The 12494-nt window shown below is 45.8% G+C and overlaps 1 protein-coding gene across 2 annotated transcripts in view; it reads left to right on the top strand.

Moving 5' to 3' along the window:
• Nucleotides 1–12494, top strand: part of HPS5 (HPS5 biogenesis of lysosomal organelles complex 2 subunit 2) — an 83971-nt gene that overhangs the window by 40346 nt on the left and 31131 nt on the right. For both annotated transcript variants that reach the window (XM_082270862.1, XM_082270861.1), the window contains exons 8-13: nt 1339–1410; nt 1485–1573; nt 2483–2661; nt 7909–8067; nt 8841–9000; nt 9418–9541. In XM_082270862.1, coding sequence (XP_082126988.1) covers nt 1339–1410; nt 1485–1573; nt 2483–2661; nt 7909–8067; nt 8841–9000; nt 9418–9541 — 783 coding nt within the window. The remainder of the gene's footprint in view (nt 1–1338; nt 1411–1484; nt 1574–2482; nt 2662–7908; nt 8068–8840; nt 9001–9417; nt 9542–12494) is intronic.

Raw genomic sequence — 12494 nt, 5'->3', positions numbered from 1 at the left:
TATGATGGGTTCCCAGCATCTCTCCACTGAGTTCCCAGGTCTGCACACCTGCTGTGCCCATTATGATGGGTTCCCAGCATCCCTGCAGGATCCCAGGTTTGCATGCCTGATCATACCCATTATGAGGGTTTCCCACTATCCTTGCTCTGAGTTCCTGGCCCGGCACACCTGATGTGCCCATTATGAGGGATTCCCACCATTCCTGCTCTGAGTTTCCAGGCCTGTACTCTTTCTTTGCCATTTAAGAAGGGTTACCATCATCCCTGTGTTGAGTTTCCATTTAGCACACCTGCATTGCCTGTTATGTGGGTTTCTCACTATCGCTGCACGCTGCAGGTCTGTACCCCTTCTATACCCATTATGAGGGGTTCTCATCATCCCTGCACTGAATCCCTTGGTCTGCACACCACCTGTGCCCATTATGTAGGGAATTTCACCATCCCTGCTGGATTTATTATTTATTTCCTATTAAAGAGAAACTAATAGGCATTGCTGGTACCCACAAAGGTGGGTGCGAACACCCAAAATTTCCAAGTAGACAGGAATGGAGTTGGGAATTATGGCAGGAAGATCTTGCTGGTGGAGTATCCAAGACATCATATTATTATTATTATTATACAGGATTTATAAAGCACCAACAGTTAATGCTTTACAATATAAAGGGGAAAAGTACAATTACAATACAGTTCAATACAGAAGGAATAGGAGGGCCTTGCTCATGGAGCTTACAATCTAAAGGGAGAGGAAGGTGGTACAAAAGGTAATAGCTGCAGGGGATGGTCTGTTGGAGGTGGAGTAGGCTTCCCTGAAAAAAAGAGTTTTCAAGGATTGCCTGAAGGTGGACAGGGTAGGAGCTTGATCGTACATACTGGGGCAGGGAGTACCAGAGGATGGGGGAGGTTCTGTAGATGTCCTGGAGGCGAGCATGGGAGGAGGTAATAAGGGAGCTAGAGAGCAAAATATCCTGGGAAGAACGGAGAGGATTGCAATTCCCACTCCTTCCTGGGCCCATGGACATATGAGTCCAGGGGCCGGCTGAGACCAGACCCAACCTATAATGAAGTTATTACTTTTGGGAGGACTAATGTTTTGGTGTCAATTTCTCCATCGTGTGCTAGTCAGATCCTTACGCCTCTTAGGGCAGTTGGACCATAGGAATGCTGTTACCCACAATAACAAATCAGATTTGACCTTTTTGTTTTGTTAACTTCAGCTCAAAAGAACACAAACTATCTGATTGGCTCTTGTGCAGTTTTTTTTTTTTGCTTTTGTTTTTTAATGTGCTGTTCCCTATAGTATAATTTCTCCCAGTGTGCTAAAAAAATTACTGTTTTCTAGGTATGACCTCCAGTATGACCCAACGCCTGGACCTTCTCAGTCGTTGGCTTTTGGGAAACTTCTGTTCTTTGGGTAAGGAACAATACTTTTGCTCCCTTATTAGCTGAGAAGCCTTGTCTACATAAATGTTCTCATGTCCTTCTCAGTGATCACAGCGTTGTAACATGGACAGACCGAGGGGTCTATGTTTTCCTTCCTCAAAATGTCCAGGTTCTGCTCTGGAGTCAGGTTAAAGGTCAGTATTTTGGAGGTGGGAGCAGTGACTATGGTGGGAGCAGTGACTATGGTGGGAGCAGTGACTATGGTGGGAGCAGTGACTATGGTGGGAGCAGTGACTATGGTGGGAGCAGTGACTATGGTGGGAGCAGTGACTATGGCGGGAGCAGTGACTATGGCGGGAGCAGTGACTATGGCGGGAGCAGTGACTATGGCGGGAGCAGTGACTATGGTGGGAGCAGTGACTATGGTGGGGGCAGTGACTATGGTGGGAGCAGTGACTATGGTGGGAGCAGTGACTATGGTGGGAGCAGTGACTATGGTGGGAGCAGTGACTATGGTGGGAGCAGTGACTATGGTGGGGGCAGTGACTATGGTGGGGGCAGTGACTATGGTGGGGGCAGTGACTATGGTGGGGGCAGTGACTATGGTGGGAGCAGTGACTATGGTGGGAGCAGTGACTATGGTGGGAGCAGTGACTATCGTGGGGGCAGTGACTATGGTGGGGGCAGTGACTATGGTGGGGGCAGTGACTATGGTGGGGGCAGTGACTATGGTGGGGGCAGTGACTATGGTGGGGGCAGTGACTATGGTGGGAGCAGTGACTATGGTGGGAGCAGTGACTATGGTGGGGGCAGTGACTATGGTGGGGGCAGTGACTATGGTGGGAGCAGTGACTATGGTGGGAGCAGTGACTATGGTGGGAGCAGTGACTATGGTGGGAGCAGTGACTATGGTGGGGGCAGTGACTATGGTGGGGGCAGTGACTATGGTGGGAGCAGTGACTATGGTGGGGGAAGTGACTATGGTGGGAGCAGTGACTATGGTGGGGGAAGTGACTATGGTGGGAGCAGTGACTAATGTGAGAGCAGTGACTATGGTGGGAGCAGTACCTAGTGGATGACACAATCTTTCCCTGCTCTTTCAGGCATCCAGGACATGTGTGTGTATAAGACAGAGTTGCTCTGTCTGCACGTTGATGGGAAGATCTCCCACTTCTCTCTGCTGCCGGTGGACAGATGTGTGGAACGGCTTATTAAACGGAGTTCCTGGGGTCTGGCGGCAAGAGTCTGCCATCTTTTCCAAAATTCTGTAATTTCCAGCAAAGTAAGTTGACTAGCTGTACGGAGAATTAATTTTTCATTCTGGGTTTCTCCAGGGAGGCTCCATATATCTCATTGGGGTTCCAGTGGTGGGATATTGCCTTCGTTTTTCTATTTTCAAGAAATCTTGTTGCTGCCATGGCAAAGTTTGTGTCCCACTGCCTAGAGATGGCCCTCCATAATGGCAAAAAAATAACGATTTGAGATAGAGAGATGTAACTAATGGATAACGTAAAAAGATTAACGTTCAGTCAGTCAACCAACTGCACCATCACCCCTAAACTGAAAATGCAAAAATTGGTTAAGGAGCTAGCAAGGGGGGCTATAGCGGTGCTGTATATCCCATCCCTGGAGACAAAAGGTAGCAAGACAATGTTTTTTATATATAAAAACACCTTTATTTCAAAATACAAATATTAAAATGGAAAAATAACAAACATACATTGATACAACCACCATCACATGTCCACCAAACCATAAATGTGGACCTCTGCAAAACACCTTACCCACACCCAGTTCCACATACAATATATAGGACTAGCCTACAATGGTACAGGGTATGGATCACCGATGCATTTCGCCTGTGCGGCTTCTTCAGGGCAAAATAGGTGCCAAAGATTCACAGAGGCTCATGGGGTTGTTAGTAAAATCAATTCAAAGGATGGTCACACATGTGCAAGGGCCAATGGGGCGTCCAGAGACAGTTGCAGATTGGATTATTCACAAATGGGATCCAATTCCCACAGATAACTTGATATACACTGCCCAGATTATGATTGATTTAGGTCCTTGACTGCCCAAATGGAGAGGGAATGTCTAGAGAAATAGCCGGGGTACCTTAGGTCAAAAAAATTTTTGTCCACAGTTAAAGCAAACCCAATCTTTCTGGGGACTGGATTGTTCCCCAGGAGGATCCCAGTTCAGGATTTCAAAGGGTAATGGGATTGCTGTCGTGGGCTTAGATGTCCTATTAGATAAAACAAGTCCTTCCAGCCAGGTATTCCAGTACCCAACGCCTATATGTTCCACATGTGAATGGGGATTTTTTAGCCCGTCTGGTCTGCTCACACAGCAATCGCTGCTGTGTGAGCAGACCAAACGGGCTAAAAAATCCCCATTCACATGTGGAACATATAGGCGTTGGGTACTGGAATACCTGGCTGGAAGGACTTGTTTTATCTAATAGGACATCTAAGCCCACGACAGCAATTCCATTACCCTTTGAAATCCTGAATTGGGATCCTCCTGGGGAACAATCCAGTCCCCAGAAAGATTGGGTTTGCTTTAACTGTGGACAAAAAAATTTTTTGACCTAAGGTACCCCGGCTATTTCTCTAGACATTCCCTCTCCATTTGGGCAGTCAAGGACCTAACTTGATATACACTGCCCAGATTATGATTGATTTATCTGTGGGAATTGGATCCCATTTGTGAATAATCCAATCTGCAACTGTCCCTGGACGCCCCATTGGCCCTTGCACATGTGTGACCATCCTTTGAATTGATTTTACTAACAACCCCATGAGCCTCTGTGAATCTTTGGCACCTATTTTGCCCTGAAGAAGCCGCACAGGCGAAATGCATCGGTGATCCATACCCTGTACCACTGTAGGCTAGTCCTATATATTGTATGTGGAACTGGGTGTGGGTAAGGTGTTTTGCAGAGGTCCACATTTATGGTTTGGTGGACATGTGATGGTGGTTGTATCAATGTATGTTTGTTAGTTTTCCATTTTAATATTTGTATTTTGAAATAAAGGTGTTTTTATATATAAAAAACATTGTCTTGCTACCTTTTGTCTCCAGGGACGGGATATACAGCACCGCTATAGCCCCCCTTGCTAGCTCCTTAACCAATTTTTGCATAACTAATGGATAACCCTGATCTTTGTATGTTCATCAGGAATCGGTTGTTTTTTCAGCTTGTGCAGATTTGTCTGATTATCAGAAAATCACAAGGTTCATGGGCCCAGATTGTGTACAGATGATGTGAACATGCGAGTGTGAATGTGCCTGTTGAGGTATGCAACAAATTTTGTGTCTAGCCAAAGGAGAAGATTGAAAAATCAGTAGGCTTTATTATAGAACCAAACTAGCAGAGAATGACGCTACCGCCCTGGCCTGAGGGGAAATGAAATTTCAGTATTAGATTATAACGAATTTAAGAAGACAGTGGACAATTCAGTACCCCTTATAGCCAGCTCAAAGTGAAAATGTGACCTACTTTTCCTTTTCTTCCTTCCATCCCCTTAGCTTTCTCTCCTTCCCTTAGTTTTTTCTTCCCTCTCATTTTATTTTTCCTCCACTTCCTTTCACTCTTCCTTCATCGCTTCCTTTGGATTTCCCTCCCATTCTTGCCCTTAGCATTCCCTTCTTCCCCTTTCCTTTACCTTCTCCTTCCTCTCCCCTTCCCTTCGCTTTTACTTCCTCTTTGCTTTCCCTCCTGCCCTATCCATTCACTTTCCCTCCCTCCACCTCCTTTAGTGTTTCCTTCAACCCCTTCCTGTATATTTCCCTCTCTCCCATTTTGTTACTATTCCCCTTAGCTTTTTCTCTGCCCCCTTCCCTTTGCTTTCTCTCCCTCCCTTCTCTTCACTTTTCCTTCCTCCACCTCCTTTTAGTATTTCCTTCAACCCCTTTCTTTAGATACCCCCCCTCTTGTTTTTTTACTGTTTCCCTTAGCTTTTCCTCTTTCCCTTTTGCAGAGCTTTCCCTTTCCTCTTCTTTGCATTCTCTTCCATCTGATTCCTTCCCATTCATGTCCTCCTTTCTCATTCCTCTTTTTTTCTTTTCTTCCTTCTCTTTCCTCACCTTGTCCTTCCCTTTCCCTCCTCCCCACCCTTCCCTTTCCATCCTTTCTCTTTCCTTTCCCTCCTCCGTCTTTCCTTTTCCTCCTTATCCCTACCAATTCCATTCCTTTCCTTCCATATCCCTATCAATCCCTTTCCTTCCTTCACCTACCCTTTCCATTTCTCTTCTTTCCCTCCTCCTTCTCCCTACTTTTCTCTGTTTTTTTCCTTCACCTACCCTTTCCATTTTTCACTTCTTTCTTCTTCTCCCCATCCTTCCCTTTTCCTCCTTCTCTCTATCCTTCCTTTTTCCTCCTTCTCTCTATCCTTCCCTTTTCCTCCTTCTCTCTATCCTTCCCTTTTCCTCCTTCTCTCTATCCTTCCCTTTTCCTCCTCCCCTCTATCCTTCCCTATTCCCCCTCCCCTCTATCCTTCCCTATTCCCCCTTCTCTCTATCCTTCCTTTTTCCTCCTTCTCTCTATCCTTCCCTTTTCCTCCTTCTCTCTATCCTTCCCTTTTCCCCCTTCTCTCTATCCTTCCCTTTCCCCCCTTCTCTCTATCCTTCCCTATTCCCCCTTCTCTCTATCCTTCCCTATTCCCCCTTCTCTCTATCTTTCCCTTTTCCTCCTTCTCTCTATCCTTCCCTTTTCCCCCTTCTCTCTATCCTTCCCTTTTCCCCCTTCTCTCTATCCTTCCCTTTTCCCCCTTCTCTCTATCCTTCCCTTTTCCCCCTTCTCTCTATCCTTCCCTTTTCCCCCTTCTCTCTATCCTTCCCTTTTCCCCCTTCTCTCTATCCTTCCCTATTCCCCCTCCCCTCTATCCTTCCCTTTTCCTCCTTCTCTCTATCCTTCCTTTTTCCTCCTTCTCTCTATCCTTCCTTTTTCCTCCTTCTCTCTATCCTTCCCTTTTCCTCCTTCTCTCTATCCTTACCTTTTCCTCCTTCTCTCTATCCTTCCCTTTTCCTCCTCCCCTCTATCCTTCCCTATTCCCCCTTCTCTCTATCCTTCCCTATTCCCCCTTCTCTCTATCCTTCCCTATTCCCCCTTCTCTCTATCCTTCCCTATTCCCCCTCCCCTCTATCCTTCCCTATTCCCCCTCCCCTCTATCCTTCCCTATTCCCCCTTCTCTCTATCCTTCCTTTTTCCTCCTTCTCTCTATCCTTCCCTTTTCCTCCTTCTCTCTATCCTTCCCTTTTCCCCCTTCTCTCTATCCTTCCCTTTTCCCCCTTCTCTCTATCCTTCCCTATTCCCCCTTCTCTCTATCCTTCCCTTTTCCCCCTTCTCCCTATCCTTCCCTTTTCCCCCTTCTCTCTATCCTTCCCTTTTCCCCCTTCTCTCTATCCTTCCCTTTTCCCCCTTCTCTCTATCCTTCCCTTTTCCCCCTTCTCTCTATCCTTCCCTTTTCCCCCTTCTCTCTATCCTTCCCTTTTCCCCCTTCTCTCTATCCTTCCCTATTCCCCCTTCTCTCTATCCTTCCCTTTTCCTCCTTCTCCCTATCCTTCCCTTTTCCCCCTTCTCTCTATCCTTCCCTTTTCCCCCTTCTCTCTATCCTTCCCTATTCCCCCTTCTCTCTATCCTTCCCTTTTCCCCCTTCTCCCTATCCTTCCCTTTTCCCCCTTCTCTCTATCCTTCCCTTTTCCCCCTCCCCTCTATCCTTCCCTATTCCCCCTTCTCTCTATCCTTCCCTTTTCCTCCTTCTCCCTATCCTTCCCTTTTCCCCCTTCTCTCTATCCTTCCCTTTTCCCCCTTCTCTCTATCCTTCCCTATTCCCCCTTCTCTCTATCCTTCCTTTCCCCCCCTTCTCCCTATCCTTCCCTTTTGCTCCTTCTCTCTATCCTTCCTTTTTCCTCCTTCTCTCTATCCTTCCCTTTTCCTCCTTCTCTCTTATCCTTCCCTTTTCCTCCTTCTCCCTATCCTTCCCTTTTCCCCCTTCTCTCTATCCTTCCCTTTTCCCCCTTCTCTCTATCCTTCCCTTTTCCCCCTTCTCTCTATCCTTCCCTTTTCCCCCTTCTCTCTCTCCTTCCCTATTCCCCCTCCCCTCTATCCTTCCCTATTCCCCCTCCCCTCTATCCTTCCCTATTCCCCCTTCTCTCTATCCTTCCCTATTCCCCCTTCTCTCTATCCTTCCTTTTCCCCCCTTCTCCCTATCCTTCCCTTTTCCCCCTTCTCTTTATCCTTCCCTTTTCCCCCTTCTCTCTATCCTTCCCTATTCCCCCTTCTCTCTATCCTTCCCTTTTCCTCCTTCTCTCTATCCTTCCCTATTCCCCCTTCTCTCTTATCCTTCACTTTTCTTCCTCCTTCTCTCTATCCTTCCCTTTTCCTCCTTCTTCTCCCTATCCTTCCCTTTCCTCCCTCTCTCCCTTTCCTTTTCCACCTTTCTTTTCCATTTCTCCCCCCCCCCCCTTCTTTTATTTAGTGATATATAACCCATTGTGACGTTTGGTGTATCTGTATGTTTTTCAGGCGAGGAAGGTGTTGCCGATGGACAAGCTGGAGCATGTGAAGTCTCAGCTGGACCTGGTTCTGCAGGCAGATCTGGTCAGACAGATGGACGAGGTCCTTTCCCGCATAGAGCCCATGGATTCAGCATGCAGCAGCAGGCGAAGCAGTATCTCCTCCCATGTGAGTTCCATGCCTGCTGTAATCCTGGAGATATTTATCACCGGCGGTGGCTTGAAGTCTCTTGGGTCCATAATTATTCAGTTAGGAAGAAATCTCCAGCATACTTAAAACTGCTTAATGGAAATTATATTGCCCGTCCCTGGGGGGCCTGGTACAGAGATAACTGCTAGACACTCTCCCTCTCTTCCTCTCTCCCTCCTAAAGTGGAACTAACTCAACAGGAACTTTTTTTTAATCATTATGCTGCTAGCATTAGTAAATAGGAAGGTATATTTACTCATTTTACTATTCTGTTACTTCCTGGTTTCTGGTCTAGGCCAAAATGATGTCATACCTCCCGGGAGTCTTCATGGGAGGAGGGGCTTTCTCAGCTAAGCATACGCTCCGGCCTGCATGCCTGAGCTAAGGGCAGATGGATTCCAGGAAGTAAATGCTACATGGATTACCTGCCCTTACTCAAGATGGGCATGCCTAGAAATGTTAGGGGGTGTTTTTTAAAGTGATTTCTCAGAAAAATACAGTATGGGGGCATTGATGCATGGGGGGGAGTTTACTGTTAAAATTAAAATGTATTAAAGAGCATTTTCAGTTTGTGGTGCTCAGATACAGTTTAATTCCACTTTAAGAATTCCAAACTCTGTAAGAATCCATTTTTTAGTTAATCCTGCTAGGATATGTCATTTTTCAGCTAGTTGGCTAACTCTGTGCTAGATAACCTAATTTCTAAGGTCTGCAACCATTGTCTGACACCTCTCTGGTGTGTTGCATTACAGGAGAGCTTCAATGTGCTGGACTGCGGCATCTACCGGGTGGTCAGTCGCAGGAACAGCCAATCAGATGAAGACTCCGGCTCTCTGCACAGTCAGACGCTATCGGAGGATGAGAGGCTGCGGGAGCTCTCCGCACCGCTGGAGGATGAGCATGCAGAATCTGGTAAATGCAGCTCACTGATTGGGTTATATTTCAGGAGTGGATCTGTAAATCCAGATCTGCATTCCAGCCACACGTTACAAATTATCATTTAAACTGACGTTGGTGACCTTCTGAGCGGCTCGTATTAAATATCAAAGGCAGCTGGCTTTACTGCGTTATTGCTAGCTAACAATATATTGACTTTTATATAGTGCAGATTTAATTTCATTTTAACAAATAATTCATTTAAATTATAACGTTTTTTTATTTTTTTATGTAAGTTATTGTGGGGGGGGGGGGGGAGTCCCCTTTTTTTTGTCCTTTTTCTGAATTGAATTTCTGATATCACAGATCCGCTGATGCATGTTGTCTGCACATTGGTGTGGTTTGTCTCATTGTCTTTATGTCACCTGTTCTCCTGCATGTTCTGCCCATCAGACACCGCCTCTCACGCCTCAGTGACAATGGACAGCGATCGGACCGAACCCATCCTCCCATTCAATCTCTCACTGCCATTCCGTTCCACCTCACCCCGCATGTCCCTGCAAGCGGTCAAAGAAAGGTAAAGAATTGCCCATAGGTAACACTGACCAGTTTACAGGAGGAGGATTTACTGTTGTGGATTATCATGTTACATAGTTACATATGGCGCTTTTCCACTGCATGGAACCGCATGGTATGGTGTAGGAACGGTACGGTACGGCGGCGCTTTTCCACTGCATGGAACGGAACGGTACGGCACGGTACGGCTCTGAAAAAACAGTACCTACTCGATTGTGGTTCCAACAGGTACCATAACTGGTACCATATCCCACAATCCTTTGCATGCAGTCACTACTAGCCACTTATTGGTCAGAGAATCCCACCCACCCCGTTGTTATCCCACCCACTTAACTTTAGTGCTACTTTAGTGGAAAAGCAAACCATACCGTACTGTACCGAACCGTTCCAACACCGTACCATGCGGTACCAGCAGTGGAAAAGCAAACCGGGCCAAGCAGGGCCGAGTAGAGCCGAGCCGGTACTTGCAGTGGAAAAGTGCCAATAGTTACATAGTAGGTGAGGTTGAATAAAGACAATAGTCCATCCAGTTCAACCTGTGTAGGTGTGTGTGGCCGTAATCATCTCTCATACCCCTGAATGTTCTGATCCTTGAGATGTACGTCTAAGAGTCTTTTGAAAGCCACCATACTACCCGCAGAAACCACCTCTTGTGGTAGACAATTCCACAATCTTGTAGCCCTAACAGTAAAGAACCCCCCACGTTGCCTGAGGTTAAAACGCTTCTCCTCTAATCGCATTGTATGCCCTCGAGTCCTCATGCAATCCCTTCGACTGAACAGCTTTTTTTCTAAGCTGAGATCCCCATTGAGATATTTAAAAATTGCTATCATGTCCCCCCTCAGGCGTCTCTTCTCCAGGGAGAATAAATCAAGCGATTGCAGACGCTCTTCATAGTTAAGGTCCTCCAATCCCCTAATTAGTTTAGTTGCCCTTCTCTGGACTCTCTCCAGCTCCAGCACATCCCTCCTGAGGACTGGCGACCAGAACTGGACAGAATACTCCAGATGCGGTCGGACCAAAGTTTTATAAAGTAGATTGGTTTTAAAGTCCAACACAAAATACTAACAAAAAAAGTAATAGGAAGGGAAGGTACTGATAAACATAAAGTCTACAAGCAGATTACCCACTCGCTCAATACTGAACATGAAGAGCGGGGCTCATATGGCAAAAAGACAGCATACAAAAAACCATGGACAACGAGAAAAGAGAAAGGTGCCCAGGGAAAGCGCCATATATTAGAGCCACAGGGGTATATATGTATGTGGGTCAACCAAAGATTCCAAGTAGATCACTTTATTGATAAAGGTAAATACATTTTATTGCATCAAAAATACAAAACAGATCATTGACAATGGAATAAATAAACCTTCCACCTCACCAAGACATTATATTAAAATTAACCACGTGGTGATTAAAAACAACACGCATACCTATAACGTATAGGTAGGCTGTAGCTGTCATGTGAGCAATGAAATAACCAATTAGCCAATGGATAAGGCAAAAAATGTTTAAATAAATAAACAATCCACTGTAATGGAAAAATGTACAAAACGGGGCAACTCGGCAACCCAGTTAGAAGTGATCACGGGGCATCCAATATATTTGGGCAGCCGATTTGACCACATCCAAACTGAGGATACGGCGGGATAAGCAAACCACAGGCTATGGTGTAAGGCAGTGGTCCTCAACCCTGGCCTACAGGGCCCACTAACAGGCCAGATTTGCAAGATAACTGAAATACATCCCAGGTGATATCATTTGCTGCTCAGTGATTGCAGTACTCTAGTCTGCATCTCCCCAAGGTAATACCTAAAATCTGGCCTGTTCGTAAGCCCTGTAGGCCAGGGTTGAGGACCACTGGTGTAAGGTGTCAAGTTAAGCAGATTGCATGTAAACCGAGATTGAGGCAGATCAAATTGACCAATGTATGGCCTACGATCTCGAGCATTAAGCTACACAGACACCATCCAGCATATATGGGAATTGCAATGCATAAATCAGAGAAAGGACAGTGAATGATGGCCAATATAAGGAGTTCAAAACAAAATAGTAAATATCATAAATGGTAACATGGTAGCATGGCAAATAACAAAAATAAAATTAGCAACAAACCAATCTCAAACTGGTGACCAACAGGAAAAAAGGGTCCCGGCTCATGTCCGGCGGCTGTCTCTGCAAACAAATTGGGGAGCAGAGAAGCCGCAAAGGGCCGGACCAGGGACAACTCCCCCCATCAGCACAGCAGGAGATGACACCAGGGACAAAAATAAAAATGGCAAAGGTCCGAAAAAAAGGGGGGTGGCCTCTGCGGACCGATGTAAATTGCAAGGTGTATGATACACCAAACCGTGGTGCTCCTGGTATGCAAAATTAACAGGAATATATAAAGAATAATTGAATAATGTATGTAATTTCAAGTCCAAAGGAGTCAAACAATGAATATTATAATCAAATAAGGCCAGCTTCCATGTGACATAGAGACGCCAAGCACCAAAAATCGGCATAATTCCATAGAATTTTTATAATGGCAAGAAAAACTGATGGGAGGAACACTAAGTAGTCTAATGTGTAAATACTGGTAGTACCGGAATGCCCAAAGCAACAAAAGTCAAAGTAAATGGTAACTGAACAGATCACTTCCATAAACGTAGTAAGCAGTCTTATAGATTAGGCAAAAAGTGCTGGTACGCCAAAGGAAAATTGGGAGTCACTTCCAAGTATAATTAAGGTTACACCCAAGGCCAAGACAAGAAAGACACTTCAACATCAGACAGGTATCAAACCTGAATGCGGAATGGTATAGTTCAAACGACCATGGGGATCCTTAATTTAGGGGTGTCTGAGAAGATCGTATGCTGGGAAAACAGGCGGTGGAGGTAGATGTCTCAGAAAGTTAAGCTGCAAGTCAATCCATCCGTGGTCAGAGCAGCATGTAGATGCAAAGTTCCATT

This window comes from Pelophylax lessonae (assembly GCF_965119305.1).
Source record: "Pelophylax lessonae genome assembly, chromosome: 10".
NCBI lineage: Eukaryota > Metazoa > Chordata > Amphibia > Anura > Ranidae > Pelophylax > Pelophylax lessonae.
The sequence above is the reverse complement of the archived record's forward strand: the minus strand, read 5'-3'. Positions and strand labels throughout refer to the sequence as shown.